This window comes from Hyaloscypha bicolor, assembly GCF_002865645.1.
Source record: "Hyaloscypha bicolor E unplaced genomic scaffold K444scaffold_13, whole genome shotgun sequence".
NCBI lineage: Eukaryota > Fungi > Ascomycota > Leotiomycetes > Helotiales > Hyaloscyphaceae > Hyaloscypha > Hyaloscypha bicolor.
In genome coordinates, this window is record NW_020194515.1 from 572110 (window position 1) to 596476 (window position 24367).

A 24367-nucleotide genomic window follows, 5' to 3' on the forward strand; every position below is an offset into this window, starting at 1 on the left:
GCAATTTTCTTTTACCGGAGATTGTGTTTAGGAAATCAAATGTATCGTCCGCTTGGGAGCTCGTGTCATCTTCAAATTCATTATTTCTCCCCTCGGCATTTTAAAATCATCTTTCTGCCACCCAACATCGCTTCCACACTCTCAAGTACCAACTCCACGCTTCCTGTGTCTGACGTCTCTTTTCCAAGGCCTTCTGCGGCGTGCTGGGATCTCCAAGAGTCTGTTTATGTGAGAATGTTTACAAGCCCATTATCGAGGCATCGAGTCTCCTCCATTGGTCGCCAACCGTACGAATTGCTGTGAGGCGGGAATCATTTCATCCAATTCCGACCTATGCCTCGATGATGCGTATAAATTATCTCCCTATAAACGACGCCTAAGTATCTCTCGAAAAGGAGATGCTTGACTGGCAAGCTCCAGGCATTGACCTCGGAGTTCGATATGAGCTCCGGCACATCAAAGCATCCGTAGAACTTTCCATCCTGACGAGCCCCCCTTTGCCAGCCAGCAACATGAAAGACACTCTGCACACACCGATTTTTGTCGACCGTGATCGACACTTTGAAGGTCAAATGCAGCCAATTGCCCGCAAGGTTCTTGAAGCAGCGGGCAGGTAGGATGCATGATCCATCCACTCCTCTTACAAACAAGACAACTGTTTCCCTTGGTGAAAGCCGGTTGAGGAATACTACCAGACTCCACGCAATCGCCATATAGGATGTATCTTTGTGTACGAGTACTCCCGTTCCTCGTGTTAGAAGGAAGTATTGCGCGTCCAAACCCTCAAACACAACCGAGCCCGCTACCACAACGCGGGCAATATCCAATACATCTATTTGAATGTTCTGAACAAAATTTGCATGGTTGTAGCATCCCGCGAAACCCAGGTCCGGCACATGAAGACAGCATATACCTTCGAGGGAAGGTCAGGGAAGGTGGGCGTCTGGAGCGGTGGAGTTGTTGTCTCGACTGGCAGGAGAGGCATCGGGAAGACGTCGGAAGTGCTAGGGTAGCAGGCATGAGTGGTGGACTTGGTAGTTGATATATATGCTCTAATAAAGTAAAGATGAGTATTTAGATCATCAAGGGCTTGGGAAGCCGAATACCTTTTGCGCAAGCAGGTCTTTCCATGGCTTCTCCTTCTCCGACATCTGCAAGTATAGCCTCTTGACTGAACCGTCGATTATGAATCCAAATCTAATAGTGCGCGCCGCTTTGTGTACTCAAGAGATGGCCAAAAGGTGATGATACTCAACTGTATTGTGTTGATCTGCCGATAATAGGTATTATTCTGCAGACTGCGCTACCTCTACCTTCAGAGCAAATAGATCCACCATATGAGCCAAAACTCGAAATTTCCAGGGAACTGGGCCCACGACTTGAAAGTTCGTGACCAGGAGCAATTTTGGGCAATTGCTAATCAAAAGCAGTACTTTTGCTCAAATACTATGGTACGATGAGGAAGGCGCAGTTCAAACATCTGCACGTGATTAACATTTTCGCTTAAAAGATAGGAGAGTGAAGCGCAAAAATAAACAGAAGCGAGGTTGCCAAAAAACTGCAAAAAAAATATTGGATTTGATGTTTCGGCAACAAGGAGGCCACCCCAGTATGCTGGCGCTGTACCTCAGATATGACTTTTCGAGTTCGACCTATTACTTCCTCCCACCACTGTCGAGACGGGTAGCTGACCGCCATGAATGCCCGTTTGGAGTCCGGTGGGATCCGGATCGGCTGTTAGTGATGGCAATTTTCCAGGTTGCGCAAACACTAAAGCCATGCATATCTATGCCAAGTAGAAACATTTACACAAAAGAGCTTATTCAATTATATGAGACCCACCCCAGATTTCGATTGGAATTTCGGCTCGCTAAGGGGTTTCTCCGTGACCGACACGCTAAAAGCAACAAGACAGAAATGAAGTAGATTCTATTATTGTTTCACTATTGCAAGTACCGTAGTATCGTAATGTTGATGGACTTGTATTGCAGTTATTAATATCAACCTCACAAAATTATTTGCTGCGTGCTATTCTAGCTGGCGACTCAAGTAAACAAAAGACTCGTGATATTCTACTTGACATCAGCCCCTATGTCAAGAAGCATGCATCACTTCGTTTGAAGTAGAAAACCCAGCTTTATACATTGTAAATAAATCAATTCTATGGCCCCCAAAATAGCAAAATACAGCCGTCGGCTGAAATCATTTAAGCTACGCTTGACACAAATCGGTTTACGACATGACAAAAAGCGATGCAGTTTCAATCAGTCTCGGCCCTGCAAAAATACTCTCCAATTCACTTCTTCAGAGCGATCTCGGCAATTTTTTTGCCCACAAATACAAATCTCGATCTTTCTTTCTTTCTTTCTCCTTTCTCCTCAGCAACACAACCTTTCCACGTAAGTTCCCAGAAGCTCCAACTTAACTCGGCGTAGCTAATCAGATGAAAGCGCAACCTCGATTCTACTCATCCGACACCATGAACGAAAACACCAAGACCCTCTTGCTGAGAGAGGCGAAAGCGGCCTGGGAAACTAGGTACCAGCGGCAGTCGTACAGCGCGCGCTGGACGGCTTCGGACGATAGGAAAGAGCCTAAAAGGCAGAGAGTACCGGGCGAAAAGCCCGTTAAGGAACCTGTCTTTATGATGGGTAGAAAGTGGATGTTGGTGTCTGCGGAGGGAACACGGGAGATAGTTACCGTGGAGAAGAGTATGTTCCGTCTCAAGTCCACTTCCATCTCGAAAGATTCTTGGAGGAGAAGCAACTGACAGTGAGTAGTGCCGGAGAAGGCGTTGGAGGAATGGCCGGTTGCGTCCGAGAAGGACGACTACAACCGAGAAGAGTTTTGCGAAGCCTTTCGTCGGAAATACGAAGGCGTGCGCAGCGAGGATATCGATTTCTTCGTCCGGACGTTCAAAGTTTCGCTCATGACAGCGGATCCGATGAACCCAACCCTCGGGAAGGAGAAGGCGAAGGAGCAGGCCACAGCTCCGATGAACCCAATCCTTCTCGAGGGGAAGGAGAAGGATCCGGCTCCCTCTCCCTTAGCACCCTCCACCTCAGCACCCTCCTCGACCCCTCACGCCAAGAAGAGAAAGGGCAGCGGCGAAGACCCACGCCCCAAAAAGCAAACAAAGAAGGACAAGAAGGAAAAGCGAGCACGAAAACCCAAGCAAGCACCGGAGCCAGCACCCGAGCCAGCACCGGAGCTAGCACCCGAGCCAGAGCTCGAGCCAGAAGAGGACCACCTAGAGCCGCCGCCGGATTCCGTGGGTGCAGATACGCGGGTTATCACGCCCTGGATCAAGACAGAGAGTAAGCTTGGAGGGGTCGTGTGGGAGAGGACTCTCGAGTTCACACGCAGTGATGGCACGACGTATGTCGTAGTTGACCACGATCATAAGGACGAATCTACCAGGCACTTGCCAAACTACCACGGCTCGCGAAAATGGCCAAAATACAATCAAGATGGAAAGACACACGGGGGACGACGATGAGCTATACTATCCTCGGCTTACAACCTCGGCTCGGCCTTTCCATTCATGCTCCTCAGCTCCTTGCTAATACCTCTCGAGATCCAATCACTGATAGCCATATTCGTCACCATTGGGTTGACTCCACTCGCACTGGGGAAGACACTCGCATCTGAAACATAAAGATCTTCAGTACCCCAAACCTTACCCTTAGGATCAACCACCCCATCTTGCGGACGACTACTCATACGGTTGCTTCCCATCTGATGTGCGCAGGCGAACGTTCCCGTTGGAGGCTTGTTACCAATACGTCGGAGTTCTTCAAGCCATTCTCGAAAGCGGGGATTGGTCACGCCTGGGTCCTCTTGTTCTTCTGACGTGCTGTCTTCATCGGGATCTCGGATGAATGGTTTCAGACCTTGGATGGAGGCATGGATCTCGGTGGCGCCAGTTACGTAGCAAATTTTGGCCAGAGCGACAAGCCCCTCCATGATGTGTGCACGGTCGAAGGCACTTGGCGAATATTGGCATCGAGGAACTCCTGACGTTGGGTCTGGGTAGACTCTTCCAGTATCTCGATCCCGGCAGATGGAAATATATCCGTTGGTATGTCGGAATTTCAGAGCTTGTGTCTTGTAGTCCAATCCGTTGTTCCAATTCATGGTAGGAAGGAAGAATGATGGAAGCATGCAGGTTGCTTCGAGTTTCACGCCATGCCCATGGCCGTCAAGGTTTTCGAATGTTGAGCAGACGGAGGTTAGGATCCCACCTAAGTCCGTCAGCAAGCCATACTTGAGAATGAAAGGATGGAAGTTACCTTCCCAGGGTCTGATATCTTCTTTGTACACGCCAGCAACAAGATTGACAGGGTGAAGGTAAAGATTGCGTCCAATTTGTTTATTCTGAACCTGTCAGCTAATTTATTACCCAGAGGAAGTGATTTACCTTGAGACCACTGTTCATCAACACGATCGGACTCCACAAGGTTCCACAAGATATAATAACCTTCTTGGCTCTGACAATAACCTTACGGATGATTCGTTCGGAGAGAGGTCCATCTACGCCGCCGTTTTTATTCCTAGATGTCCAGATCCCCTCGACTCCGACCGCCTTCTTTTTGCCATTGGCCTGGCCGAATATCACACGTTCAATTTTGAAGCCTTCCACAAACTTTGCACCAGCTTTCGCGGCATCTGGTAGCCAAGAAACGACTGGTCCTTGCTTCTGAGCGGCTCCACAACCCAGCGTACAATGTCCACAGTAATGCGTGGCTCCTCCCGTGTTTTGAGGTACGGCTTTGGCATGGTAACCTAGTTTCCTCGAGCCTTCCAAGAGAACCTCATTTCCATGGTTATGATGGATGTGTTCGGCAGAAACCCCCATACGATGACAAACTCGGTCAAGACAGTTCTGGTATTCGGCAGTCTCGAAAAACGTGAGGCCTCTGTCCTGTGCCCACTCTTTTCGGACAAAACTTTGGGTTTGAAGACTGGCCGACCAGTTGACCGTACCGCCTCCTCCCCACGCGCTGCCTGCGATGATACCCATAGAAGCATCATCCGTCATCTCGACTCCTCCATTTTCAAACAAATGAATACCACCCTCCTCTTCTGACATCGGTAGCTGCTCCGGAGGATAGTAATATGATTTGTCGGCGACCAGAACGCGATGCCCAGCTTCTGCCAAATTCTTCGCACAAACCGCCCCACCACACCCAGAGCCAACAATTACAACGTCCGTATCGACCATCTCTGGCCCAGATCCAGCAGGGAATTGCAGAAATTCATATTCGTAGTGAGAACCTGGCTTGTAGTGGTTTGGGACTGGTGTGAATCCGGAGAGCTTGTGGTATGTTGGACTTGTCTTGAGCCAGATACTTTTCGCAACAAGCGTCATCTGCTTGTGGACCGCATTCAGAGGGGGGAGATAGGAGACACGCCAGCCATCGAGAATAGTCTGGCGGAGATGAACTGGTTGGTCTTGGAATGGGGTAGCATAGCCAGTGAGCATGAGAGACCCGACTCGAGTGCTACAATTAAATCAGTTTTCTCTGTGCAGAACCATGGGTTTCGCGTGTGAAGGAGAGGAAGAGTATCTTCTTACTTCAGTGTTGTCAGTATCAATGACAAGCCCTGCCTTGCATCATCCCTGACGAAGGTGGAAAGCGTTCGTTGTAGCAGGGCTTGGAATCTTTGATTATCAGAGGGCTTTTCGTCGAGATATTCGTCCAAAGACTCGCTGTCAGGCGAATTGGCCAACGTCTTCTTGAGGTGCTTCACGGTTTTGTTGTACTCGACGTCTGAGATGGTTAACTGGTTGATCGTGTTGTTTGTCGTCGTTTCTCTTCGAATTGATGGAATGACCGTGTCCATTATGGCCAGCAAAGTAGACCATTGCAGCTCGGAGAAGGGTAGCTCGGTGGGCCCATCTGGGACGGGAGTTGCAAGGGGAGTCAGAGCTTCAACCTCAGAGGTAGCCATGTTGCACACAGGTCAGGGTCGGAGGGTAGTTGAAGCTTGAAGTTTGAGAATCTTGAGATTCACGAGAACAGAGAAGAAGGTGAAGCCATTAAATTTGCACCGTCGATGGTATGGAGGACAATGACTACTGGCGGATTGAGACGATGTGAAGCCCTTTTATGAGCTCTCCATGTTCATATGCATTGCCTCGGCCTCGCAAGGCGGGGACGAATGAGAGTTCAAGGATTTTATCGCGCCAACTGTGAAATACGGGAAACACCTAGCCACATGAGTCCGAGGTCTCCACATAAGGAGGGGGCGTGGTCGAAATACCCCATCGAACTGAGTACATCCTGTGCCCCTTCTATGTCCACCGTGAGGCAAGTGAAATCTTCTGGCACAAATGAGGTTGAGTGAGTGATGCTGATCCGAGCCCCTGTTCAAGGTAGGGCTGATGAACAAACAAGGCTGGTCATATGATTGGTTGGTTGAGAAAAAATGGAACCCTTACCTAGTTTCTTAGGATGCGACCGAGGTCGCGTGCCTTCCTCGAGCTACATTTCGTGAGGCGCGTCCAACGTTGCTTCAACCTTCGGTTTCCAAGGAACAACGTGTGCAACCTATTGCCAGATACGTTCCTCGTCCGAGATACACGCAAGACTGCAGGGTAACGCGGCAGCGACCTCGCCAGATGACTCCTTGCGAGAGATGAAGCTCAGCAGTACTCAATCTCACAATTGAGCGGGAAGTGGAACATCCACCGGTTTATATTCTCACAGTCTCTAAAACGATATTCATCTCCTACCCCATCATTGTTCTTTTGCTTCCTTTGTCCTTTCGTCCTGGTTCCCTCATTTCTACGAAGGTGCAAATTAGCAACTTTTTTTTTTCAGGATGATATCGAAGTTCGCTGTTGATCCCATCCCGCCTTCTCAGACCAAGTTTGATCTGCCACCCCCGGTGGACGAAGGCTCAGCACCTATCCGTGGTGTCCGCTATGAACCTTCAACCCTGCGCCTATGGTATTATACTGCTTCCTTAGGACAGGATCAGCCTGGAGAAGAAGAACTCGTTACTACTACCAAAAGGCAACGTGGCAGTCTGCCAATACGACACTATCGAATACCCTCCTCGGCGACATCGCCGCACCTCGAATCGATCGACTATACCCCTCGATCGATACATATATTTGTTGGACGGAGAGAGGGCTCAAGGATTACCCAACACAGTTTCTATAGCACGGCTGGGGGGTAGAGCAGGGACGGGTCCTTGGAGAGCGACGACTACAAATAGCAACTGCAGGTTAAAGCGCTGGGGACCACATACACAACCAGAAAACTGGCTCTTAGTTCTGCCGGTTACTCGAGAGCAGCCCTCTCTATTAATTCCCTTGGATTAGGCCCCGGCCTCGACAAATACCCCGGAAGCAAGAGGAGGACTGGACCTTTGGAGGGCTTGCCCGCAGGATGAAAATGAAGGGGGAGAGTCGGCGCGTTCGTTAAACCCTTCTCGTGTTAGACACTATAGGACTCAAGCGCGGTGATTCCTGGGGTTAGGCATAACCCAAATATTGGCCAGCGATGGTACTCCGTCCGGAAGAGCGACGAGTATAGACTAGCGGTACTCTTGAGTACAGTACGGCGGGGGATGTATCCTACAACTTAGTTTTAAGGTAGACTATTGCACTGCAATTGTAACTAGCTAAGCATGTACCTCTCTTACACAATACAACAACCTAAGCGCTGGATCTGCCACTTCCAGAATCCTCAGAATCCTCAGGTTGATTCTGTTTTGGACACACATCTCAGTAAAATTACATCCTCCCCGAGACCCAGCTCGGGCGGCTCCCGTACATCTAGCTTTCTAAGTAATGATTCGTGTACCACTCCATTGGATGGAATCCATCTCGGTGGAACAGGAGATTCTTCTGTCCTGGCTTCCCACGTTTTTAGAACGATGAATGCTTCGAGAACTCTGCTCCTCAGTCATAGAAATCCTTTTGCGCAAGCCTTCTTTTGCTTTATCCGCTCAAACCCTTGGATTCCCCACAATACCGGTAATTTCCCCACGATACCGAAGGGCATGCCTCCGTCTCACATATAGTAACGTAGATGAAGAGGTGCAACTCTCGCTCTGATCGCTCTGATCGCTCTCCTTCTGGACGGCGAGTTTGTCGGCGACGGGGGTGCCATCCTTTCAGCCACTGCCTCATTTTTCCGTTGCCGACGGAGCGTTCATGCTGGCAGATCGATTGAGTTTAGCTGCATCGTCGCTTGCCTCCGAGAAACGGGAAGTCGTCTGCAAGCTGGCGTGTCTATATCAAAGAATCGTCCCCATCACTTGCTCCACAACCACCTCACCGCCTGGGCGGTCGTCCATTGCACGAGTCAGATTCATCACGAGGAGGGTTGTCAAACAGGGGGCAGAAGTCAATTCAGTCACTTGGGCTATTGGCAGCGGGGGCCCTGCGGTTGGGTAGGATTCTTTTGCTTGAAATGTGGTCTAAGTGCAAATATACCTTTGCGCTTTTGTCATGAGCATCGACTTTCTTGCAGGGCAGAATGCCCTCCGCCGTCATAAAGGCTGGCCGCGGCGCTGCCCGTGCCGTGGAATTATCAAAATCGAATGAAAGTGACGCGATAAGACAAGGGAGTCTGCGAGACAGTTCAACGACTCAGGACCCCTGGACATCGCCTTCGCCAAGTTTCGCGCAAGCACACGACAGTGGTCTTCCCAGCAGATCCCGGTCTATCAAAAGAAAACGGCCGCGATCAAAGACCTCCGCCTCAATTGCCGCGACGAGAATGGGCTGGCGCTGGCGACGAAGGACGATGCGGCTGAGATGCGGTGGTGTGTGATATCAGGATCGATCCTGAATCTTGAATTTTGCGCAACAAGATGGCCCGAGACGCAGTGGAATTGACGGGACATTCGTCTGCTTCCACCTGAATGTGGCTGATCGCAGGCTCGGGTTGCCCAAAGCGGCTCCAGCGCCTTCAGACCACCCTGAGTCCTCCTCCCTCCGATATTGCCCCAGCAATCCATGCCATCAGCCAATGAGACCGAACTGGTTGATAATTTTGGGCTATCTCCAGAACCTAGTGCCATCATAGAGCGTGCTGGTATTACTTCTATGTACCTACCCTCCACTCCTGCACGTCTTTGCCTCTGCGATCTCGACTCTCGACAACACCAGCCCTCGCAGCCTTCGAGTACCGCATCGGCCGCGTTGTCGCTGAACCCTCCAGAGTGAGACATCAGATTGCGACCGGATTTGACCGGATTGCGACCGGATTGTGGGCTTATCAATTCCCCATTCCCTCGCCATCTTTCGGCGCCGGCCCGGGAATAGAACACCCACCGAAGCCACGATATTTTGCTGTAACAGAAACCCAACGTCGCACACTTCGCCGTTGACAACCACAGTCCCACCGCCCGTCGGAACGTGGCCCATTGGTGTTTCCAGAGTTATCATCTTCGTTTGTGCTACCGCGAGGCTGCACGACAGAAGGGAGCGACTACGCCTACGATACCCGCAACGTGATTGTAGCTCGGTGAGCTGGCGGCGGAAACCCGACTGTGGCATTGTCGCATTTGCTCTGGCACAAGTGTGGCCCCTCTCATGCACGAGTTCCCGGTTCTCTCGATATCGAATTCCGCTTTCAGTCGACTGAATGTTTCTCGAGAAACCCAACCAGCCCATCCTGAGCTCTTCCTCCTCCACAATCGACGATAAGGTCGACACTCCACAGAAACCCATGACTGCCATGGCATCGGAATTCCCTGTGCCACAGTTCACAGCGTCCCCTTCACAGTACACCCTCTTCAACTCGCAGACTCAGCAGATCTCCCCAACCAACTCTGCGACTGCGACGCCCAATATTAATAACGCCTCCCCAACATCTCCTCGAACCGCCCTGCCTCCCCATCTGCCACAGCATACTCGCCAGCTTCGTCCACCAAAGTCACCACTTTATGTACCAGCGGTTTTGCGTCCCACCGATCCTCCGCGGAGAGTGACAAGACAGTCTCCGTTGACCCCACCACAGAGCGGTAACAACAGTTTCGACGATCTCGAGAATGCACGAACGCTGAATAGACTCTCGACGGGAGACAGTGGAAAGTTCGGTTTAGGAGCAATAACTGAGGCGGAGTGGAGCACGGAAGGACTGGGCAAGGTTACGGCCCAGCCGACACGAGAGCACTGGAAGGTATGTTAGCAGACTTTCTTGGTTTGAATACCGTGAATCCTTACGACCTTGCATCAACAAATTTCGGACGAGGGGGCCCGCAGGCATATATATGGCCGTCAGGTACTATGTCGCAATACCTTGATGGTCATCGCGTGCTCAAAAAAAAAAAATTGGTTTCAACGGCGAAACCCCTGGCACAAACATTTCTCAGGCATCGCTCGGCTGCAAACCTCACTCGCCTGAGCAAAAATCTGCCATCACATCAGCCCATTCGGCTCTACCTGCATACCCCCCACGTCCTCGACCACTCGCTGTGCTCCCTTTTTGAAACCGCACTTATTACGCATTATTTGAATTTCATGCTAATTGATTTCCTCTCTGCAGCCTGACTCGGAATCTTCCATCTGCGACGAAACCACCTGTACAAGATATTTCACCTACTTCACACGACGGCACCACTGTCGACGCTGTGGAAATATTTTCTGTGACCTGCATTCCTTATACACAATTCCTCTAGATCAGGATGCGAATTATCATCCCAAGGGCACGAGAGTTCGCTCGTGCGAGCATTGCTGGACCGACTATCGTCGCTGGCAGATTGCAAGATCGAGCCGTTCCAACAGCGAGAGCTCGCACAGCGAAGAGCCTGCCACACCGACTGTAAGCTGCGGAAAGCCTAGGGGAGCTATGAGCAATGTGTTTGGGAAAGCCGGTGGCTTGTCCGAGAGCATTGCTGCCAGCGTCCCGAGGGACTGGAACTGGAGCACCTTTTGAAGCGTACAACCTACACCCGTACATATACATTACGACTCGCCCTCTACGACGAAACGGCCGAATTAGAAGAAACACGATATTAGCGAGATATAGTAGAGGAGCTCGTCAGAGGAGGCAGTTGAAGGTTGAAGGGAATGAGTGAGCAATGGCGATTGCAAGACCCTCTACTACGTGATACACCGGATACCCCAGACTATGTCGTTTACAACACCATATTTCCCTTTTGAACGATACGATGAGCCACTGAGCTTTTAGAGATGAATTTCCCAATACTTCCGGTCCTCGGATTTGGGCATCGGAACTCTGTCGATTTAGCGGTCCTTCCTTGCGAATAGATGATGGGTTGGGATGGCATCGGCGCACGGGCGGGGAGATGGGCATGGGACTTGGGACTGGCGTTCCGGATTATAACATTAGGCGGTGTTAATGATGATGCCGCCTTTGGCGTGCATAGAACGACCTAGCAATGGAATGAACTTCCTGATGACACCTCATCCTCTCAAGATCTGGCTTCGTTGACTGTCCCACTTTACTTACTAACCCCATTCCACTCACTTCCCGAATTTCAAACCACACCCATCAAAGATTTAAAACCTTGGGGAACAAAAGACCCTGAAACTTTGACTTCGAGCTTCACCCCACCATGCCCGTCACTAACACCCAAAACCTCACTAAAAACGCCCCTTTCGATGCACTCAGATAAGCACTCATGCCGCTATCTCCAGCTCAGTTTCGTCTAGCTCACTTCACTAGACGCTTCACTGTACTACCCATCTCGCCGTATTTCCATGAAGTCGATGAACATGACTCGAGAGCTCGATCCTCGCATTGCCTCATATCTGGCTAAGAATCGGTACGTTCTTCTCTTCCGATCACGAAACCAATTGTAATGGGATGAGATAAGTTACGACAAGATCAGACAAAAGCAAGATACTAACGATTTTATCTTCAAATGGAGACAATGGGCAGAAAGCAAAGACTACAAACCACCCATCCCATTCAAGGAGATGCAGAAGAAGGGCCGAGAAAGAGAAGATGGGACTGTGATAGTCTGTAGGTCCCAATCTCATCCCGAGTATCCTGTATATCTCAAGACGAGGATAAAACTGATAGCAGTACGTTAGTGGCTTGCACCGATCCCCGCGTCACTCCTGAGGAATTCTTGGGCATGAGTACGGATGAAGGGAATAGTAAGTTCTCTGTTTATAGGTTTGATCTTGTGTTGAAAGGGAAAATAGAAGCAACAGTAGTCCGCACAGCAGGTGGCCGCGTTCACGCAGCTATGAGCACACTTCTGGTTCTCTCTGCAGTGGGTAATCTGGGGAAGAAAGGAGTGATCATGGTGGTGCATCACACGGATTGTGGACTGCAGACTGCTAGTGATGATGAAATTAGAAGTGTGCTTGGGGAGGGTGTTGGGATGGAAGGAAAGGAGGTCTTGGATGGGGCAGTATTTGGCAGTTTTGTAACGCCGGAGGAAAGTGTGAAGGAGGATGTGGAAATCTTGAGGGCCAGTCCGTTCTTCAAAGGGATGCAAATAGTAGGTTTCGTGCAGGATACGGAGACCGGGCTGTTGAGTGCGGTTGTCAATCTGGAATGAGCAGCCTTCAAATTCTCAAGGATAGATTCAGATGAGAGGAATCCAAGCCCGTTATCTATGACCCTATCCTGAAAACGAAATATCGCCCTGAACGCCTCGCTGTCTATAAGTCGCCAGATCGCAAAACACGCATCACCGCATAACAGGCGGCCTCCCCTCCTTATTCCATTTCACTCTACTCCTCACCCACTCCACAGCTTCCTTCACCCCGGTCCCTGTCAACGCACTCACAGGCAGCACCCTCGAATCCCTAATACTCGCCCCTTTGCTTCCCTCAAAGACCTTTTTTACTAGGCCTTCTTTAATCCTCACCACCTCTACACAGTCCTCCCTATCCTGCTTATTCGCCAGTACTAACAACGGGACGCCTTCAGTCTCCGAATGCTGCAGCACATCTTCCAGCACAAGCCTGCATTCTTCCAGTCGCCCACTATTATCATGCTCCAGATTCCCATCCCCGATATCCGTGCTGTCGATCACGAACACAATCGCATGACACGAAGTGTAGTAGCTCTGCCACAGCTTGCGCAAACTGTGCTGGCCCCCAACGTCCCATATCTTCAGGTACATATCCGACAATGTAATCGTCGAGACATTCTGTCCTACCGTAGGCACAGTCTTGAGTTTGGGCGCGGGGTTGGTGGGTAGGAAGAGGGACTTGACTTGCTCGTGGAATGTAGTCTTGCCCGCATTGTCGAGTCCGAGGAGGAGGACGGAGTATTCTGCCAGCTGTCAGATTATGGTTGGGCAGGGAAGTGGGGGAGGGAAAGGGAATTGACCTTCTTTGCTGGTTGCGTACAGATATAGACCTTTGGCTAGGTGATACATCTTCTCCACCGTCGGCGGGTAGAGATGGGGAAACGAATGGCAGGGGAGAGTGATAGCCGTAGCTCTGGGGATACAGACGTCTTCATGGGGGCTATCTCATGGTTGTGGAGCTCAGTGTCAATGTGTCAACTGATTTGAGACAGCGTGAATCCTTGCCGCAAGGCTGCATCGCGTCCATCATTCGAAAATTGTGGGGCAACACGTGACAAACCACGACATCCAACTTCTTTAGGCGCGTTCCAAGTTCTGTGTATAAACACTGCTTTGCACTTCCGTTTCCTGGTCGTGAGAGAAGCATTTTATGAAGACGTATCGGCTGTCCGTCCGTCGGTCCTAAGCCTTCCAAAGTACCGGAAATCGTCGTAAAAGAGGTCCAGAAGGTGCTTCCTGAAAACATGGCGCCGGTAGAGCTGCAAACAACGGCAAGGTTGGTGCTTTTCTTCTACAATTACATTTGATATATGATATTTCAGACCCATCTCGAGTTTCTGGAAAGTCATCGGAAGACCTCCTCTTGTATAGAGTGTTGCTTGTAAAGTGAAACAATTCAGGCTTTCGTGCATCTTTGCTAACGGCCACAGCTATCTCCCAACTGGGGTGGTAGCGACACATGTATTCGCCGTGAGCTATATTTCTGTCGTTGTTCTGAGAACGGTGTATCGATCATACATTGCACTTCCACCTTCGTCAGCAACCAGATTCCGTGAGCCCTTACGGCAAGGATATGTCCAGGCCTTTTCACTGTTGGCGCTCGTGAGCTTGGCTGCAGCTGCGTACTTTGGTGTATCATTCAGTAGCCTGTCGTACCGAGTCTGGGCTACTGAACGAGGAGTTGAGTTACCTGATAGGTTTGGAATCCCGATTTTGAGGTTATTGAGAACAAAAGCTGACGCTGAGACCAGTGTTTTCGGAGATAATGGAGCTCTTCGAGGTGGCGAACACCCTGGAAGACTTCAAATTGTCAGATGGCTCAACGATACTCCTTTGTACCGGGACGCACTGGAGATAGTTGCTGAAAAGGCTCGCTATTTCTGGTGGGGTCAGCAGATCAACCTTGCCTTAGTTTCCTGGAGCACCTACCTTGCCATAGAAGGACAGAGACGAAAGATTCCGAACTTGTGGGCCTACCTCGCCCTGGCCCAGATGGTCAATCTCTCTTATGCACAAAACCTCTTCTTTGTCACTGTTCTACTGACCCCAGTACCACTCCCTGAGAATGTGAGGGACTTGACGCGATCCTCTGTGCCAACTTGGGGCAGGTAAGGATAACCCTTTGTTGGTGCTTCGCTCAGACTGATCGAGTTTCTAGATACGCTCAGCTCGTGGCGAGAGTCTTTCCAACCAAACCAGAAGGCTTCGTCCCGAAACCGGCTCTCTATTTGTTCCTGCTCGTCTCAAACTTCGTAGCGACGTTCCTAATTCCATACGCCTCGAACACACCTTCTTTCATGATTGTCTCAATGCTTTCACGAGCTCTGCCGTTCTTATTCTTGGCACTTCCGTATATCATTCCAGAAACCTGGGGTAATGTTCACAGCCATCCTCACGATACACACGCTACATATACAACGCTCTTCCGAACCATTTCGACCATTTCTTCCCTTCTCCATGTCAAATCATCGTTCTTCGCACTCTTCCACAATACGCCAGAAAGCACCTATTATCGCCATAGCCTTCTTCATCCATTCGAGGGAGAGTACCGCTCGGCTCTGAATCGTGGCTCCACTGCTTTGAGTCGGATATTTGGTGCAGTTTTAGAGCACCCAGCAATCTCAGCTTTTGGCAGTGGTAGGTGTTGGGGGAGAACCATTTCCTGTTCTGGACAGTCTCGTGAAATTCTCCTGAGATAATATCCCAGCCGCCCCGGAACAATCTGTATCGAGCAATTGCTGACTCTCCTGCTACCTAGATGTTCTTCTGTCAGGACTTAGTCTTGGCATATGGGCTGCGATTCGTGGACTTGATCCGGCTGACATGTTGGGATCAAGCGTACTGTTCCTACCGCAGAAACAGAAAGAGCCAGGAGACGTGTCTATGAGCAGAAAGGAAGAGGCAGAGAAACCCGTCAAACAGTATGTGTTCTGCTTCTCCCAATTGGCGCATATGCAACAATGCTATGTCACCCCCAATTCACTCGAACTTGTAACCCATTTTCAACAGTTGGGATTAAGAATTCAGAAAAGCCTCAATGTGCCAAGGAAAGTTGGGTTATTGAGTTCGCTAACATTGTAATTGAAGACTCGAGGCCACACCTGCGACTCGCCGCCGCGGTCGACCCAGAAGATCAGAGAACAACACGCCCGACCTTGATGAGACAAGCGCAGTCTCAAAGCGCCAAGGGAGGTCGTCCAGGAAGGCTCCGACGAACGGCGACGATGCAGATGACGCTTCGTATCAGCCGACGGGAAGCGATCAGATGGAAGAAGGGGATGAGAATGCCGAGGATGACTGGGAAGCGGGAGCACTGGCTTGGGGTCTGATCACCGCGGGGGGCCTGGGCATGGGAAGCGCTGCTATCTATGGTGCCGAGGTCATTGCGAGGTGAACTTGGGACTGATAGATTCAAATATACCACAATTCGAGGGAATATTCAGACATGAATCGATGGAATTGTCCCTACTGACATGGGACAATGAGTATTGGGAATAGCAGAGTGGTTTGAGACTTTACCACTGTGACCGATGACATTTTCATTACTTATGGAATCAGTAAAGGGAAATATTCCCTTGATTGTTTGGAGCCAGACTTCTGATCAGCTCCCTCAACCATTTAGTTGAAGGAACGATCGTACGTATTTCGATTTAGGGTCACTTGATGTTGGAGAGCACAGAGACAGTCAAGGAAGGATTCGGAACATGAATTTCATCCTCATGCTAAATCCATCCTGCATTATCAATTCATCACTGCCTTCCCGTGTCCGTTTTGGTCCATCACAAGTCATCGCAAGCAACTCCATTCCATGCAAACCCCTTGTGAAAACCACGCAAAGCAAAGAGATGTGACCCAATTGCGCCAGCGCCCGAAAATCAAGCAATGGTATCTTTCTCCGCAACGCCTCGCTCTGATGATGCTTTTTTTCACGCAAATTTCCTCCCTTATGCACGTGATGCTACTTGACATGTGTCAAGATGATGCCACAAAAAGAAAGCAAAAGCAAAAGAACTATGTACAATCGAAGTAAAATAAGTTAAGTAGGTGCCTTATTTCTCAGGTCGTGTTGGAGTCGATCGAGAAGATGCGCGAGAATCTCGACGATGTTCGCTCCTCGCTCGGGTGATATTGTCTTCTGCCCATCCCGGGATCTGATTACTCTTTCGCTGTCTTCTCCGCTTGATTTTTTGCAGCTCTATCTCATCCTCTAGGCGGTGTGAGCTTAGGAATGACGACCTGTCCTTCCCGCTTCGCTTGGGATTGGAGACTGGGGTGCGGAGAGATTGAACCTGGCGATGAGGCTGGCGGTTCATGGCGAGAAACATGTCGCTCTAAATTGAGATGAGTTAGCGAGGAAGGAAGGACACTGAAAAAGCGCTTGAGAATTGATTCTGATAGAGGAGGACCGTCGCTTGACACTGAACGAGCGTCATCAGGAATGGCGACTTCATTGGCAGTCTGCTCAACATTCTGAACTTCAGAAGGCTTGATTTGCTGAGATGTCTCTCCTGTCATTTGCTTTTGAGGATATTCTTGCTCTCCTGGTTTGTTCTGGCCAATCTGTTCCTCTCTGCTGCTTTGATGAATAATGGCCTTGGGGGGACCATTCAGCTCATGCGAGACAAGCAATTCCGATTTTGGAGCTTGCTTAAGTGCCGGACCTGTCTGGAAAGCTGAAGATGAAGGAAGAGAGAAATTGAGGGAGTCTGCAGGTCTCTTTTCAACTTCAGCGGTTGGCTGCATGAGAGTGGCGATAACGGAAGGCGGAGATTGCTGAGAGCTTTGAGATTTGCATACTTGGGTGATGTCATCTACACCGTTGCTGCTAGATGAGCTTGGTGCTTGATGGGGCTTTGGAACCACGCGCAAATTCAACCTCAAAACTTCGCGAACGAAGTCGTCCACGCTTAGCTGTGAAGTTAGCAGTGCCTGGCATTTGATGCTGTCAAGTCTCAATTCAGCGAGGACGGCATGCATCGCTTTCTCTCGTGATGTCTCATTGACTGTCAGGCCGTTTACCAATTTCTTGATGGCCATTGAGATCAGTGTAACTCTATCATCTCGCTGGATCGTAGTCTCGCGGCCAGTTGATTCGTTGGCTCGTTTGGCAGCTTCGTGTAAGATCGTATCGATTTCGCGGAAGAGCTGTAGGCAAATGTCAGAATGATTTCTATTCGTTAGGAAGGCGAGGATAGCACTCTTACCGTCTTCTGGCTTTCAGGAGTACCCAGTTCCTCTCTGCCTGGTCCATTGCGTGGAAGTGTCTTAGTGACTGGCGGTGACACAGACTTCTGAAGAGATGATGTCTTTCCGTTCTCCAACGGCGGACTGCCAACCTTGGTATTTGCTCCGTGGATTGGGGATCCTGGGCGGTAAGATGGGTTTCCAGAAACAGGAGTCTTATACCGACCTAAATTGTGAGCTCTACCAAAGGCTTGATCTTGATTTGGTGGCGGAGCTGGCTTGGAGGTCTGTGCCGAGGGATTGACTGGCGTCAAGGGACCTGCGACTTGATTTTGATTCGGCGAAGTAGACTGATTGGAGACTTGCGCTGGGTGGTTGGCTGGATGTACACCCGTACTCACGATAAAATCAGATGGTATCACTACATCAGAGTCAGGTTTTGGACGCATGCCCCAAGGGTTCTGCTGAACGTTGGCTGATCGAGCAGGAATCGCGGGGTGCATTCCTTGGCCTGCACCAAGTGGTCGGTTTGCGGATCCGATGTTCGTTTGAGGTGCGCGCTGAGCTTGTAGGGCAAGACCTTGTCGTTGAGCCTCCTTGTGAAGTTGTTGGCTTCGTTGCGCCTGGAGCTCGACCCACTTACGGGGATTGGAACGTTTGAGCTGCTCATCACTAAGCAGTTGCTTGACCTCCTTCAGCTCTTCAGCGGTGAGCTTATCGTCGTCATCGCGCTCAAACGTGTCTGACTGGACGATCGAACGAATTACGGGGCTGTCCTCTTGATATTCCAAGATCTTGTCCAACACCAGAGGGTCCATACCCACAAACTCGGTCAAGTCCTTCTGGGGAACATCCCTCGGCTCAAACAGATAATCTGAGAGCTTCCTGGATGCATATGCTATGGGATTCTTCTTGTCAACGACTCTTGATGCCAGTTGCATCTTAAAGACAGTTTTGTTGTGAACACTGTCCTCGAATGTGCCTCCTGCAACAAAGCGGTAGACGAATGTCGGTTTCGTCTGGCCAATTCGGTAGGCTCGTCCCACGGCTTGCTCTTCCATGATTGGATTCCATCTGAAGTCGAAGATCACAACTCGGTTCGCACTCGGGAGGTTCAATCCCAAGCCACCCGCAGCCGTGGAAATGAGGTAGATCTCAGTATCACCTTTATTGAAATCCTTAATCATATTTTGTCGCTTGGCCATCGGAGTGCTGCCATCGAGTCTCGCATACTTTCGTCCTTGTCGAACGCAGAGCTTTTCCAGGAAGTCCAGTGTCGGAATAGATTGCGAGAATACTAGGACTTTATCCTTTGCCAGTTTAGAGGCGTCCAGAATTTGACACAAGATCTTGACTTTGTAAGATAATTCGATTGACTTCATGTCAGGAGCCTCCTCTTTAAAAAGCTTGGTCTCCTCGTTGATGAGATCCTGTGAAACGCCAACTTTCCAGACAGCGGTATTGAGTTCCGTAGCTACTTCGTCAAGGTCTGTTCCGTCGCGAGAATTCGGCGCATTTGTCCCCGCCGCGATCTCATTTCGTGCGTCTTTCTTACGGTCGTGCAGCTTGGCATTGAAACACTCTGGGTGATTGCAAAGCAGCGAAAGGATTGCTAACCTATAGTTAATAGCGGTCAGTGAATGTCCTTTCTCAATGATCGGGAGTTTGCTAGAAACATCGGCTACAAATTGATAAGATCTATAAGAGAATTTCAATCTTCTGCCGGCACATGCCGGCCTTTGGAGCGCGTAAGAGGAGACTTGAAGATGGATGCACTTACCAGTGCCAAATCGTCGTTTGCGTGACTTCCCCAGCCTTGGTGAGCGAATATGCAGAGCCAGAAATCATGGACCGCACGTAAATGGAATAAGCTTTTCGCTGAATCTCAGTCAAGGGAACTGTGATGACGAATTCCTTTTTCGGAGGTAGATCGTTGCGAAGGACGGACATATCGGCTCGGTGAACCTTCGGGGCAAGATCTTCCTTGAGCACTCCCAGCATCTTAAGACCCCTTCGTCGCTCGGACGGTGTGCTGTCCTGCCAAAGACCTTCTTGGATTGGCTCGACATACTTGGCTCGGAATTCCACAATTGGCCCTAAGAAGATGGGGCAATCAGTTCCTTTCTCACTTTGACTAGGGGAGGAGACGACGTCTCGAGGCGGATAGAATGCTCAAGACTTACCAAGGTAGTTCTGGCTCACCCATTCGATCATAGTGTGGTACTCTTCAACATTGTTCGCAAGGGGGGAACCAGTCAAAGCAATCCGACTCTTCGATCGGAATTTGGACGCTGTAAGAGTGATTGCCGCAGTCGCATTCTTCATCTTGTGAGCTTCGTCTGCGACGATAATGTTGGGTCCTTCAAGAAGGTGCTTCTGGACTTGCTCGTGTTGGTCCTCCGTGAGGATAGCAGTATCACGGCCTTTGGCCTTCTTGTTTTCAATTAACGCGCGAAACATTTCGTAGCCTAGGACGAGAACGCCACCGCCAAGATACCAGTCTTCAATGGTCTCAAGCCTCTCGCGTGGCTTGATCGAGGCATCAACCTTCGTGGGATTAAGGGTTCCTAGCATATCGTCCGGAATCCAAGTCAAGAGCTCATCCATCCAATTGTTGATTAGCCCAGGGGGACAGAGGACCAAGGTTCGGGAGACCTTCAAGCTCTGAGGGATTTGGCCCGAAACGTTTCGATCGAGGGATGCTGCAGCTTCGGCGATGGCAACAAGTAATGTGATCACTTGCATAGTCTTTCCCAATCCCATCCTGTTTTGATTAACGAAAGCTCAACGGAAAAGCGGAGTCGAAACTTACGTATGAGCAAGAAGACAGCCCTGCATGGCTGCATCCCCAGGTGCCACAATTTGGTTCCACATGAATCGGACGCCATCGATTTGGTGCTTCTTTATGCGGCGGGAAATGTGCTTGTTCACCATCACAAAACCTTGGTCCTCGGCCGCTGCATCATTGATGATGATCATACCTCGACCCTCGTCACCTGCATGTCCAGAGTTGGCTAGTCTATCCTGGAGGACCTTTCGTCGCTTTTCTTGTTCTTCAAGTCGCATTCGATTCAGCTCTCTCAAATCCCGAGCCTTTGCATCCTCAAAGATGGGTTTCTTTCGCTTCTTGTGAGGAGCGTCTTGCTCAGGGACTTCTTCCTCGCTCGTCCTGTCTCAGAGTCAGAAATTGTCAAAGGGAAGGGGAACAGGGGAATTTACGTGGCAACCCGAGTACGACGTCTGGTTGCTGATAACGGCTCTCCGTCATCATCGTCATCATCAACGTCGCCAGATATGGATCGTTTGGGTGGAGATGGTCCAATTTGCTTGCTGTGGTCGAAATAGCTCTCCATCTGACAGCACAGTTTATAAAACGGCGTAAAGAAGGGAGTCTTATTTTCCAGGACCTTCTTCAGCTTATCCATCGTGAGAGTCTTGCGATCGGTGTGGTAGCGACCATCCATGTACATCACGAACAGACGGATGAAACCAGTAATGATCTCGCGTACTGCGGCATCCATGCCCTGTACAAGCCCATCACCAGCGATCAAAGCATCAATGACTTGCGCCATGTTGCCCCAAAGGTCTATTTCAGCCACGTGAGGCATGAATTCGAAGAAAGAGGCTCTCTTCGCTTCATCCATTCTATGAAAGACCTTAATTAATAGGCGTTCTTTGTCAAACGATCTTGCCCATGCCGTGTAACTGTATTTCGCAATGGCAGCAGGGTCATCGTAGGGCGGCATGTTCTCGGGATCTGGCATCTTGTCTGTTGGAAATATTTCATTGTTCGAGTCTGATAATGTGATTGGGCTACTGAAGGGGCTGTTGCGATATGTCAACTTGACAAGTGGCTTTTTCTTTTTCTCCGGGGTGATGAGGTTGACAAGTTGTCTTGCTGGAGAATCTTCTGATGAGAGCATAGTTAGATCAACCACTTCAGGGACGGCGTTGGGAGATGCAGCTGGTAATTCTGGAAGCGTCGGCTCTTCGTACTTGATGTCCGGGGTACTGATATTGTTTGCCGATGGAGGAGAGAGAAATTCGTAATCTTCCATGTCAGAGTCCAAGTTTTTAATCGAGTGTTTACGTTTCTTGGATACTTCGAGACGAATTTGTCGAGTTGGTGTTAGAAGGTCTCCAGAGATATCAGGCATACTGGCATCAGACATCGTTGCATCCTCCCCACCCTCATCTTCAGAATCTGCAAGGTTGAGCTCGTGCCGTTCTTCCTCAAGCGTGGGGAGAGCTTCGTCGGGAATCACGAAATCATCCATGTCATCGTCTGAGCTGACTTCTTCGCTCTCACTGCCGATTGATTCTCCTTCTCCATCGTTATTCGGACCCATCGACTTCTTTGGCGCTGCGACTGATGGGGTATGGAATGGCTTCTCAGGTGCAGTCTTTTGCTCTAGAGTTGCGATCTTAAAGGTCAGATCTTCACGGGCAAAGATGCTCAGCTCCATAATGCGAGTTTGCTTTCGGACTTGCTGTTTGCTTCTCCAAACGTCATGAAGGATCTCCATGCGCATCTTCGCAATACGTGCGAGGATGTGGTCGAGGTCTTTCTGCGCTCCCAAGATCTGCTCCCGCTTTGTGCCCTGAAGTCGTGACTTTTTCCACAAGCGGAAGGCCTTCTTCTCACATTTGGGTCGAGTTTTCTCGTTCCATTTTACGACAAGTTCCGCAATTCCTTCATCAACCGCTTCGTTGATTTCCTCGCGGCTGATGCGAGGCTTTTCCTTGGACAGAACGTCACGCTGGAGTTCACCACGCTCTTCTTCGATCTCCTTCCAGGTGGCGAGATCATACTCGCCCTCTTCGTCTGATTCACCCCAAGCAGGAAGTACCTTATCTCCACCCTCAAGATACATGTATTTCTCCAGATTTGAGGGATCCAAGCTATCATATGAATTGAACCACTCTGGGCCTAGCGACTTAAATGTAACCTTATTCTCATCAATTCCGTCTTGAGGCTGCTGTGTGATTGCACTTGGATCAATCTCTGGCCAAGAGGGCACTTCCTCTCGTCGAGCGTGGATTTGGCCATCCTTAGCAAAGTATAACGTAAACGATGGGTTTTGAAATTTTGGTGTCAGCTTCTCGGGATATGGACGGACGGCTGAGAAGAGCTTGCCGCCGCGCATAAAGACTTGACGTTCTGCACGTAAGAAATGTCGCATGACACCATGCACATAGAGTCGGCAGCCTGCGGCAATCTTTTTTGGAAGCTCAGCAAACTCTGTGGCGTCGTCAACTAGGTTCAGCTCTTTGCCAACAGCAGCACCTTCGTAGAACAGGGCATCGACTGGGATCTTTCTCTTGCCGAGATAGCCTCTTGAAGAGGATTCGGCTGTCGGGAGTTGTTTGGGTTGGCCTCGCCCATTCGAAGACTTGTGAGAGGATGCCTCTCCGACCGAGCTTGGTGCGTGGTCTGGAGTATCAAGTGTGGGTAGATGGCCTTCAAAGTTGAAACGAATCTCAGGACCATTGCCAGCTTGAGGCACAGGGACCGGCACAAGTCTATTCCTGCCATCACTGCCGATGAACGGAATCCCGGGTTCGATGCTCTGGGGAACGTTATGGACAATGTTATCAGCTTCCGTTGGGAGCTCTCGGATTCCGTTCGAATCAATAGCGGAGGTAATAAGAGTTGGTGCCATGCGTTTTCTCTTTTTGCCGTTGACCTCAACAACAGAAACTGTTCCCGGCTCAATGGTAGGAACTGGTGTTTCGTTCAGTTCATTTGCGTTGTCTTCAGCAATGTCTTGCATGCCATCGTCAAACTGAGGCTCAAGTTCTTCGGCCGCGTCTGGAAAATCCAACTTACGCCGCTTGTTCGCAGCTCCATCAGTGAACACGTCCTCTCCTGATGCATTTCGGTTGCCGGCTGCAGTTTCTTCGGAAAATGGAGGTGGTGCCTTCAATAAATGAACCCCACTGCCCGCAGCGGCTTCTCCAAGAGAAGAGAATAGTTGCTGCGGTTGTCCAACCAGAACGCCGGGGGCAGAAATGTGACCAGGAAAGTGCTGCATAAAGTCGTGAACGCTGCGACTGATTGCAGAAGACGCAACGTTCTCGGGATGGTGGGTTCGCTGATACGCTTGATATTGAGCACTTAAAAGACGCAGCTCTGCGATGGCGGAATGAACAAATGCTCTTCGGCCAAGAACTCTCAGACCCAAATCCTCTTTCATCACGGTATCGTCGAGGTGCTCCAGAAGAACACTGCCATTGACCTCATGGTGCCTCAGAGCTTGCTCTAGTGAGGAAGGATCGGATATTGTCACGGATGTGGATCGGGGTTGCCACGATCGATTGGTAGTGCAAAGCTCCTGAACGACTCTTTCAATGTCCCAGTCCCACGGATCACTGCAATCGCCAGTTGTAGCCATTGTCGAAAGCGATGCCGTGGCGGGAGTCATCGGCGGAGTCGGCAACTGATCCAGCCAGAGGACGATAGAAGCGCCTCGGCCTATAAAGGTGAAATTAGCCATGATCGTAAAGTGTGAATTTTGAAGGTAGAGGTAAAGATGACGACGAGGAATAGATTCAGGAGTGAGTCGAAGGTAATCAACCACAATGCAGATCTAGAGAAGAGGAGGGAGGGGAAAGATCTGAGAGGAGGTATTGGAAGATGTGGCAAGTTTGGAAGTAGCACAGTGGTTCTCGAGAGGAGGGAAGAATTGGTTCACATACTCTA

At 50.0% G+C, this 24367-nt stretch overlaps 8 protein-coding genes across 8 annotated transcripts; 4 read left to right on the plus strand and 4 right to left on the minus strand.

Moving 5' to 3' along the window:
• Window positions 1-2239: 2239 nt before the first annotated feature.
• On the plus strand, window positions 2240-3499 carry K444DRAFT_624028 (uncharacterized protein; the record flags this gene model as incomplete). Its single annotated transcript, XM_024882347.1, has 3 exons — window positions 2240-2399; window positions 2436-2711; window positions 2781-3499. 3 exons carry the CDS (start codon window positions 2240-2242, stop codon window positions 3497-3499), a joined length of 1155 nt encoding a protein of 384 aa, XP_024743427.1.
• A 17-nt stretch (window positions 3500-3516) lies between these two features.
• Window positions 3517-5955, minus strand: K444DRAFT_639667 (long chain fatty alcohol oxidase-like protein; the record flags this gene model as incomplete). Its single annotated transcript, XM_024884402.1, has 4 exons — window positions 3517-4244; window positions 4293-4377; window positions 4421-5504; window positions 5579-5955. The coding sequence occupies 4 exons, from the start codon at window positions 5953-5955 to the stop codon at window positions 3517-3519; spliced, it is 2274 nt and encodes a 757-aa protein (XP_024743428.1).
• A 2977-nt stretch (window positions 5956-8932) lies between these two features.
• Window positions 8933-10019, minus strand: K444DRAFT_119835 (uncharacterized protein). Its single transcript, XM_024870376.1, has 2 exons — window positions 9979-10019; window positions 8933-9840 (listed from the first exon to the last, which is right to left on the minus strand). The coding sequence occupies exon 2, from the start codon at window positions 9701-9703 to the stop codon at window positions 9074-9076; it is 630 nt and encodes a 209-aa protein (XP_024743429.1). The 5' UTR covers window positions 9704-9840; window positions 9979-10019; the 3' UTR covers window positions 8933-9073.
• On the plus strand, window positions 9702-10901 carry K444DRAFT_516787 (uncharacterized protein; the record flags this gene model as incomplete). The annotated part of the gene is made up of 2 exons (XM_024873710.1): window positions 9702-10145; window positions 10512-10901. The coding sequence occupies 2 exons, from the start codon at window positions 9702-9704 to the stop codon at window positions 10899-10901; spliced, it is 834 nt and encodes a 277-aa protein (XP_024743430.1).
• Window positions 10902-11408: 507 nt separating this feature from the next.
• K444DRAFT_119888 (uncharacterized protein) lies at window positions 11409-12567 on the plus strand. The gene is made up of 5 exons (XM_024870377.1): window positions 11409-11600; window positions 11664-11754; window positions 11806-11954; window positions 12026-12091; window positions 12140-12567. The coding sequence occupies exons 1-5, from the start codon at window positions 11591-11593 to the stop codon at window positions 12499-12501; spliced, it is 678 nt and encodes a 225-aa protein (XP_024743431.1). The 5' UTR covers window positions 11409-11590; the 3' UTR covers window positions 12502-12567.
• A 66-nt stretch (window positions 12568-12633) lies between these two features.
• Window positions 12634-13329, minus strand: K444DRAFT_517187 (ADP-ribosylation factor family protein; the record flags this gene model as incomplete). The annotated part of the gene is made up of 2 exons (XM_024873751.1): window positions 12634-13223; window positions 13281-13329. 2 exons carry the CDS (start codon window positions 13327-13329, stop codon window positions 12634-12636), a joined length of 639 nt encoding a protein of 212 aa, XP_024743432.1.
• Window positions 13330-13600: 271 nt separating this feature from the next.
• Window positions 13601-16236, plus strand: K444DRAFT_606844 (uncharacterized protein). Its single transcript, XM_024879065.1, has 6 exons — window positions 13601-13756; window positions 13911-14177; window positions 14232-14588; window positions 14639-15117; window positions 15239-15401; window positions 15568-16236. The coding sequence occupies exons 1-6, from the start codon at window positions 13725-13727 to the stop codon at window positions 15872-15874; spliced, it is 1605 nt and encodes a 534-aa protein (XP_024743433.1). The 5' UTR covers window positions 13601-13724; the 3' UTR covers window positions 15875-16236.
• Window positions 16237-16680: 444 nt separating this feature from the next.
• Window positions 16681-24161, minus strand: K444DRAFT_624033 (uncharacterized protein; the record flags this gene model as incomplete). The annotated part of the gene is made up of 6 exons (XM_024882348.1): window positions 16681-17625; window positions 17685-19281; window positions 19445-19760; window positions 19848-20428; window positions 20477-20833; window positions 20884-24161. The coding sequence occupies 6 exons, from the start codon at window positions 24159-24161 to the stop codon at window positions 16681-16683; spliced, it is 7074 nt and encodes a 2357-aa protein (XP_024743434.1).
• Between the last annotated feature and the right edge of the window lie 206 nt (window positions 24162-24367).

What these genes read in the sequence shown, in the direction of transcription:
- K444DRAFT_119835 (XM_024870376.1), bottom strand. Translation starts at nt 9,703, where the DNA reads ATGGCAGTCATGGGTTTCTGTGGAGTGTCGACCTTATCGTCGATTGTG.
- K444DRAFT_119888 (XM_024870377.1), top strand. An exon ending in AGATGGGACTGTGATAGTCT is followed by an intron (nt 11,955 to 12,025) that starts GTAGGTCCCAAT and finishes GCAGTACGTTAG; the next exon opens with TGGCTTGCACCGATCCCCGC. An exon ending in GAGTACGGATGAAGGGAATA is followed by an intron (nt 12,092 to 12,139) that starts GTAAGTTCTCTG and finishes AAGGGAAAATAG; the next exon opens with AAGCAACAGTAGTCCGCACA.
- K444DRAFT_606844 (XM_024879065.1), top strand. Translation starts at nt 13,725, where the DNA reads ATGGCGCCGGTAGAGCTGCAAACAACGGCAAG. An exon ending in TCTGTGCCAACTTGGGGCAG is followed by an intron (nt 14,589 to 14,638) that starts GTAAGGATAACC and finishes TCGAGTTTCTAG; the next exon opens with ATACGCTCAGCTCGTGGCGA. An exon ending in GCAGAGAAACCCGTCAAACA is followed by an intron (nt 15,402 to 15,567) that starts GTATGTGTTCTG and finishes TTGTAATTGAAG; the next exon opens with ACTCGAGGCCACACCTGCGA.